The sequence below is a fragment of the Nicotiana sylvestris genome, chromosome 2 (genome assembly GCF_000393655.2).
Source record: "Nicotiana sylvestris chromosome 2, ASM39365v2, whole genome shotgun sequence".
Classification (NCBI taxonomy): Eukaryota; Viridiplantae; Streptophyta; class Magnoliopsida; order Solanales; family Solanaceae; genus Nicotiana; species Nicotiana sylvestris.
In genome coordinates, this window is record NC_091058.1 from 89970454 (window position 1) to 89979496 (window position 9043).

Sequence of the window (9043 nt, forward strand, 5' to 3'; positions counted from 1 at the left end):
TTCACTTTCCGTTTTAAAAACAGTGTAATCCCCTATTTCACGCCGTGAATACAGTCGAATACAATAATCTGTCCAGCTGTAATCCCATATTTCACGCCATGAATACAGTTGAATACACTTGAATACAACAACTGATTAGCTGAACTTCCCTATTCAAGCCTATTTTTACTAGTGTATTCATCAATACAATAGCTTAAATATATCAAATACATCTTATAACCACAGAAAAAGTATCTATAATCCATAATATAGCAAATGGTATCTATATGACTAATTACTAGTAAAAAGAGGATCTTTATGAAAATTTCTAAATTACAAATGCCATTTTACAAGTGCGACTATGCAAATCACGTTCAGCCTGTAGGCCGCATCCCGTCCAGAGTTAAATTCAGGTTCAATTTCAAAGAACAAAACCCTTCCAGAGAGCGAGCCCTCAAAACCCAGTCCCCTCTCCTCCAGAACCAACTCTTCCATACACCTTTTTCTCTCTCTCATTCTTCTGCGATCTGCTTTAGCACTAATTATTACAGTAAGTGAAGAAGATGTCTGTTAAGGTATTGAATCCAAATGCTGAGGTACTCAACAAGTCGGCGGCGCTTCATATGAACATCAATGCTGCCAAGGGTTTGCAGGATGTTCTCAAGACCAATCTCGGCCCTAAGGGCACCATTAAAATGTGAGTCACACCTTTTTTTTTGAGCTCTTCGATTTTGCTTTCAGTTCTACGTTTTTTCTGGCTCATTTTTATAGATAATTTATTTTACTTACAATTGCTAGGCTTGTTGGTGGTGCGGGTGATATTAAACTTACTAAGGATGGCAATACGTTATTGAAAGAAATGGTGAGTTCTGCTTGTTAATACTTTGTTAGTTTCAGCTGCTTTGAGATTTTTGTTTTTGATTTATGCATTTCAAAGTAACGAAACGGGCTGCTCCTGCTTGCTGTGTCACATTTTCACTCAATGTTGCACTTTTTAAGTGTCTTGAAAATTATTTGATAATAGTGTCGATGGAAGTCGAGATGTAGAATTGAGTCTGTCAACGGAAGTCGACCCAGTAACAAGACGAATACTACTCCCTCTGTCACCAAGGCACTATTATTCTTTATGGAGTCAACTTCAATAATTTTCCTAAAAATTTTCGAATATCAAGAATATTTGAGAATATTGTGACACCAATAACACGAATATACAGTTATAAAGATTGTGATTGATAGTTCTTTATAAGTACCAACTAAAAATGTCAAATTTAATTCAAAAAAGTTAAGAAATGATGTCTGAATTCACACCAAAGATTAGAGATGCTAATGCTTGTGGTTAAACACCGTCTTTTTGGTATCTTCCTTTGTGATTCATCTGACATACCAATTAAGGAAGTTTGAACTGGGTCTTGTAATAGATTAGTGTTGAACTGGTCTTGGTAATGTGGGGCTTCCTTTGTTGTTCATTTATGCAGCTAAACTAAGAATATCTATTTGAGGATGTGAATTGTGAACAGCTAAAAGATAAGTGTTTTTTGTTGGTATTGATACCCTTATGCTTAATAAAATTGCAGCAAATACAGAACCCAACTGCAATAATGATTGCTAGGACTGCTGTTGCTCAAGATGATACAAGTGGTGATGGTACTACATCTACAGTGCTTTTCATTGGGGAGCTCATGAAACAATCTGAGCGCTGCATAGATGAAGGTTTGCCATATAGTTTCTATTCCCAGCAACTTCGTTGCCTTTTCTTCTGATGTAATATGAAACCCAGCCTGAAATGGAAAATCTGGAAAGATTCAGAAAATTAATTATGGAGATACGTTTACTGAAAAGTTTGTGTAGTTTTGGAGGATCTGACACGCACCTACCGGCATTTTTAAATAGTCCGAGCAACATAGGTTGCAGCTAATTATTTCATGATTACGCTTTGCTTGTCTGATCATAGCACTGGTTCTGAGCAAATTTAATATTTGGGTGATCTGTTGAATTGTCGTATTCAGTTCATTTTTTGGTTGCACTCCCTGCCAAAGATGACTGATGAAGTCTCCTCGACAAATATATCCTTTAGTTTAACAATAAAAATAAATAAAACATATCCTTTAGTTACTTTAGGTTTTAAGTGCTTGAAACATTCTTTCAGGAATGCATCCTCGTGTGCTAGTTGATGGCTTTGAAATTGCAAAAAGAGCAACACTACAATTTCTTGAAAAATTTAAGACTCCTGTAGTGATGGGTGACGAGCCAGATAAAGAGATATTGAAGATGGTAGCAAGAACAACGTTGAGAACAAAGGTTTCTTCTGCACCTTAAATGTGATGTAAATTATGATCGTTCTGCTTAAATGCCCTTCCTTTATTGTCAGTGCTTATACCAATATATGGTTTTGCACAGTTGTATGAAGCGTTGGCTGATCAACTGACAGACATTGTTGCGAATGCTGTAAGTGCTCGTCCTTGCTTCTAGCATTTAGATAGCAGCGTTACTGAAATATGCTTTTGCTTAATGATGCGTGATACACTACATTAATTGTTATCTGTCTCTCTTTTCCAAGCTAGCTTTCTTTTGTTATATTTGCGGGGTTTTTTCTTCTCTCCTGTCATTTTATTACAATTCCTGCAAATTGTGCAACAGGTGCTCTGCATACGCAAGCCTGAAGAAGCTATTGATCTTTTCATGGTTGAGATAATGCACATGCGCCATAAGTTTGATGTAGACACCCGTTTGGTATGTGAAATGCTACTTATAACTTCTGCATGTTGGTTGTCATTTCCGCAAAGTTAACCCATGTGTTACATTGTTTGCATTAGATTTTGGATAATCTATGATACTGATAAAAAGAGTTTAAAGCATATCAATTCCTCAGACATGTAACTTCAAGAAATGACTACACTGTAAATCCCCCCCCCCCCCCCCCCGGTCTCTCTCTCTCTCTGTAACTGCAGAGTGTTACTTCATCCACTAGAGGCTTTGACCCCCTCTTCTTTGATGGTTGTTCCCCTCATTTGCTCATAAATGGTGGGTTACATTACAGCCAGCCTGCCATGAATTTCTTCTTATACTTTGACCCATAATTTAAAGGCATGTTTAATTGTCATCGTTATTCATATCTTAATAATGATAATTTCCAATTTTGAAATGGCCAAGTGCACTTGCAACATGTTTTGTAGTTCTTGTCTAATGTATCTAAACTTCTACTCTGGTTATATGAGTTCCTCTTATGTGCAGAATGCACCATATAACAATATGCATTCTGATAATTGACAGCATTGTCAAGTATTGATACCATAACCAAGTAGTATAACAGAATCTGATTCTGATTCATCTTCAGCTTGTAGGATGGAGACGGAGTTTATGTATTTCAAGTTAAATTGTAAAAGAGCAAAGCTAAACTGCTCTCAATATCACATGAACTAACTTGAGATTTTGCTGAATTTTATCTTTCAAGTTTCTAAAGTAATTACAAGTAATACTGTTTAGTGTCTACAGGAAACTTTTCAATTAAACATTGACTCCTTTAGAGTTAATAAGACTATGATATTATGATTATTTTTAGGATATGATAAAAGGTAATGGTGCACGTGCTAAACAATTTTTCGTCTCATTACTGAGGATAGTCTGAGAAGTGAAAGATACGCATATTTTTAGAGAGTGTTCTCTGCTTAATTATTTACTAAAACTCATATTAAATATTATAACAATCTTGGGTGCTCGTGGGTCGTGAAATTCTTTAGTATGTTTTTGGAAATTCTTTACTATGTGGGTAAGATGAGAGGAAGAATTGTTACATGCGTATGTATGGCACGTAAACCAACAAGTATAGGGTATTCATGTCCCGTATTGGCTAGATGTGGATGTACTTGTCCCTGTCGCTGCATGGGTTGTCTCTTAGTTTGTCTATCTAGGATGCAGTTGCAGAACACGAAATTAAGGTTGTTTTGGTTGGTGAATATTTTTTCTTCTCTCAAAATATTTTTCATTGTCATTTCATGTACCTTTCTCTACTGCCCTAACTTCCAGAAAACTTGTCTTGTTCATGAATATGTCCTTCCTCAAAAAACAAATCCCACCAGTTTGTGTCATTCATGTTCAAAAAAACAGAAGTTATCGGGGATTACGATGATTCATGAAAAGCCAAAAGATGCGGAGTCCAATTCACTCTTTGCTTCATTAACCATTTTCTAATTTAAATCTTGTATGCTTTAAAAACAATATCATCATTCTCGACGTCTTCAACGCAAATAAAGGGGAATTGAAGGAAACTAACAGAGAAACAAGCGAACTATGAGGAAACTTGGAAAACATAAAATTGGTGTTGTACCAAGTGGTCAACCTTTAAAAAACCACAAAACTAGACATGTTTCTTTAGAAAAGCGTCAACCGGACACCCTTTCATTTTCTCCGAAAATTTGAACCGGAAATTGAAGAATTTTGTGAGCACAGATTTAACATGTTGCAGTACTCATTTTTTCTTGCTGCTATCAGGTTGAGGGTCTTGTGCTCGACCATGGTTCACGACATCCAGACATGAAAAGACGAGCTGAGAACTGTTACATTCTGACTTGTAATGTATCCTTGGAATATGAGAAGAGGTGATTATTCACTGCGGCTTCATATTACATATATTTACTTGGATTTATTGAGTTCATATAGTTGATGCACTTCTCTTTCTCAGTGAAGTAAATGCAGGGTTTTTCTACTCGAATGCAGAGCAGAGAGAGGCAATGGTTGCTGCTGAAAGGCGCTCAGTTGATGAGAGAGTGCAAAAGATAATTGATCTTAAAAACAAGGTCTGCAGTTTAGCTAGGAGTATTTGGCATTTGTGTGTCAATGTAATGAAACATTTATTTCGGACTTTATTCCTGGTTGCATGCAGGTTTGTTCAGGAAATGAAAACAACTTTGTTGTTATCAATCAGAAGGGAATTGATCCTCCATCTCTTGACATTCTTGCTCGGGCAGGAGTAAGTTGTCCTCACTCTAGTTTATTCAGTTTTTAGTAAATTCTCAAGCTGAATCATTTAGTTGTCGAATGCATGTGTCTTCTTCAAATTAGTTTTGCATGTCTGCTCTTCCTAGGAACATGTTGCTTCCTTCTGTTGCCATGCTAGTACTTTTGGGTAACTGATCTCTATCAACTAACTCCTACCAGTGTTGTGAAGAGCGTGAAGCGAGGAAAAGCGACAACCCCCATTTCACGAGAAGCGAGAAGCGAAGCGCTCGCTTTTTTTTAAGTGAAGCGGAATTTAAAAAAAAAATAATAATAAATACTGCATAGACAACACATGTAATTGTAAGCAAATGTTCAATACTTCAATTGGGCAGAAATTTTGGGCAGAAACTGGAAAAATTGGGCAGAAATTTTCTGAAAAAAATTCGCCAGCATTTCACCGCTTTTTGGACGTTTAGAAATAATCTGATTATCTCATAAATCAGAAGTTGATGAAGAAGAGAAGAAGAAATTGCTGTTGTTGTTGAAGAAAAACCCTAGTCTCGATGTTGTTGAAGAAGTCGAGACAGTGTTTACGGTTTGGAAACCTCGTTTTTTAATAAAATAGGGCTTGGGTTAATTTTAAACATAGAAGTGGACGCTTCTAACGCTTTTTCTTGCTTCACCGCTTCTCGCTTTTTACCGAGAAGCGGTCGCTTTTTCGTACCAGAGTCGCTTCTATTACCTGAAGCGCTGCCCTTCACGCCTCGCTTCGCTTCTCGCTTAAAGCGAGGAAGCGAGCGTTTTTTTAATCACTGTCTCCTACCCTACTTGGCTTTTTCCTGAAAAGATAATAAACTACTCCCAGATCCTATGTGTGGAACTTAGTTCTTTGATACTCCTTCATGGGAAAAAAAGAAATAGAAAAATCAGAGAGCGAAAGAAAGGTTATCATATATACAACAAATGAGCTCAACTTCCAAAATACGTTAAATGTTCATTGAAGAAATTTATGAAACTTATGGACCTATCATGAATTTCTAAATTAACAAGGGAGCAGTTATGATGGGGACTTGTACCCTTTGTCTTTTAATCCTTTTTTTAATTAAGAGAATAAGAAATTTTTGTGGAACTGCATATAAAAATTAGATGGTCTTCCCTTTTTATTAGACTAAACTGGATTCCACGAGAACATGCACCGATGCCTTCTCCATCCCACTTATATGCAAGGGTTGTAGTAGATAGAAATATTAGGTTATTGTATTCTCATAGTTGACAGTTAATCAGAAGGTTCTATGTCATAAATAGACCAAGTTTCGCCATTGTATGCTTGAATGCAATTGCGTCCCTTTTAGCCTTTCTTCCCCATTTTCGTGTATGCAATTCTTTTTTTATCCTTAATGATAAAGGATAGTTTGAAACGCTAATGCATTGCCACATCTCTCAACAAGAAACATCCATTCTCTATTGTGTTTGTTTTTTCTAAAGCTCCTTATAGCAATTTAAGATGCCAAACTAGATATTTTATGACATAAATGTTTCATTTAAATGATGGTGACATTTAAGAATCTTATTTTTACTTTCCAACATATGGACTATCATCCCAATTTTGATGTTTTAGATAATTGCTCTTCGAAGAGCAAAGAGGAGAAATATGGAGCGCTTGGTTTTGGCATGTGGTGGTGATGCAGTTAACTCTGTTGATGACCTTACTCCTGAGTGCCTTGGCTGGGCTGGGCTGGTCTATGAGCATGTTCTTGGCGAAGAGAAGTACACATTTGTTGAAAATGTCAAAAATCCTCATTCCTGCACTATTCTTATAAAAGGTATTCTGAATTGTGTAGTTGTCATTAAATGTTTTTTTCTTGTGGACGCTATTATTTTGCAGTGGTGGTGCTTGTAATTTCCCTGTTTGAGAACTTGGTCTTGTTAAATGCTGCTGTTTCCTATACAGGGCCAAATGACCATACAATAGCACAAATTAAGGATGCTGTTCGTGATGGACTGAGAGCAGTCAAAAATACCATTGAAGATGAAGCAGTTGTACTGGTATGGTATTCCATTGATACCTGGAACTCCAGAAATGGATATTTGTGTGAATTCCATGTAGAATTGCCTTCACTTGATGGCTTTTTCCTTGTTTGTGCATTATTTTGCACTGCCTATCCATCTTTGGACCCAATTTTATGTGCATGGAAGTATGATGCTTTACATTTGTTTATAAACATGTTGCTCTGGGGTATTCGTGCTAATCTTACTTCTCGACTAAGGCTTTAATGGAATTGTCATTTTTTATCTTGGTTTTTTATTTTTACAGCAGTATGAAAAGGAAGCATTATTAGACTTCATAACCAGAGCGTTAATCTGTCTCTAGTTAGATGTTACAACTTGCTGTATGAATTCTCGTCCGTGTACCTGTATTTGACTATTTGCTTATGAAATTCGAGGATTCACTTGTTTGAACTTTGAAGCAGTGAACGCGTTGTTCTCTGCATATTATGAGAATGAAGTAATGCATCTTCGGCTCCTGAGTTATGTTCTTGTATGATTACTTTAAGGGTGCTGGTGCCTTTGAAGTTGCAGCTCGACAATACCTGATCAATGAAGTGAAGAAAACTGTTAAAGGGGTATGTGAATAGATTTATTATTGTCTTAATATTTACCTCCCTATGCAAGATGTATTCGAGTGTTGTATATATTTTCTGATTTTCTTTGGTCTATGGCAAAATATCTGCTAAGCGTGCCCAACTTGGAGTGGAAGCATTTGCGAATGCCCTCCTTGTGATACCAAAAACGCTTGCTGAGAACTCTGGCCTTGATACTCAAGATGTGATTATAGCACTAACGGTAATCGAATACTTCTCTTGCTCGTGTTCATGAATGCAACTATTGTATCAATTATCACCCTGACTTCTCATCTTTTTGCAGGGAGAGCATGACAAAGGAAATATTGTGGGACTAAATCAGCACACTGGAGAACCTATAGATCCCCAAATGGAGGGGATATTTGACAATTATTCTGTTAAGCGTCAGATTGTGAATTCTGGGTATGTGGAAATTATTCATTACATATATTTTCTTCTGTATGGGCATGTATTAATTCATGTATCAATACCAGTCAGCTCTGCGCGAAATCATCTTTTCAGTAAGCATTGGAGCTATATTTGTTGTTCCTTGCTCTCCGTTTCTTTTATTTTTCCCTTAAATTCCCAACCCGACTAAAGGTGAATTTTTGCTGAATAGCATCTGACCCATAATCCATTTTTGTTTTGCAGCCCTGTTATAGCATCTCAGCTGCTACTTGTTGATGAAGTAATCCGTGCAGGACGTAACATGCGGAAACCAACTTAGTTGTTCTTTTTCATGTAAATTTATTTCCATAGGACAATAGTGTTCCGTTTCTTTCATCGTGTTCATTTGTTTTCTCTTGGGGGAAAAAAGAAAAAGATAGAAGACAGCAAACCGAATGGATGGAGTTGGTGGCGTGAGACGGCAAATCATGTTTTGAATGTGATAGGTGGTTGATAAGGGGCAGATTGTGCCTGGATAATTTTGTTCATCAGTTGAATCTTTTAGCATGTTTTCTGTTCCAACCATTACCATTATTGTATCCAACCACATCTTTCGTACTTGTATTTCTGCACTATGTCGTTATCAAAAGATGTTTTTGTCAAACAGTCAAACTATTTTATAATCTCTAATTAGTGAATATGTGAATCATCTGTATTCAACTATTCATTGCGTTCTGTTGAGGTTAATTCCTTTCCTGTAAAAGGATGTTAAAGAGTGATTTTTATGGGTTAGGAATTTGATTGGTGGGCGTTCGGATGTTGAAGGGAAGCCTGTCGAAAGTTCAAATGGCTACGGATTGCAAATTGCAATTTCAAATGTGAATTACTTCCATGGTTGGGTGATAAAATTAGGTAAAATTTTGATTTACCATGATTAGGTGATGTCATGGTTTAGTGAGATACTCAGTTTGAAAATGTTTTTGAATGTAGAAGATGCCAATAGGATCTCTTCGGGCTGTGCCACAGAAGGTTGTTTTTCTGGTTCGGACGCAAGTTTGGCAGATGGCACAGAGTGCTTCTATGGAATCTCATTTGAACGTAAATTGTCAGTGGGGAATGAT

General features: G+C 36.7%; 1 protein-coding gene across 1 annotated transcript; it reads left to right on the forward strand.

The window, feature by feature from the left end:
* Positions 1 to 376: 376 nt before the first annotated feature.
* Positions 377 to 8586, forward strand: LOC104238847 (T-complex protein 1 subunit zeta 1). Its single transcript, XM_009793328.2, has 15 exons — positions 377 to 676; positions 778 to 841; positions 1554 to 1689; positions 2126 to 2277; positions 2377 to 2424; positions 2617 to 2709; positions 4468 to 4574; positions 4658 to 4772; positions 4859 to 4945; positions 6533 to 6737; positions 6866 to 6960; positions 7470 to 7538; positions 7651 to 7758; positions 7840 to 7958; positions 8187 to 8586. Exons 1-15 carry the CDS (start codon positions 543 to 545, stop codon positions 8260 to 8262), a joined length of 1608 nt encoding a protein of 535 aa, XP_009791630.1. The 5' UTR covers positions 377 to 542; the 3' UTR covers positions 8263 to 8586.
* The last annotated feature ends 457 nt before the right edge of the window (positions 8587 to 9043 follow it).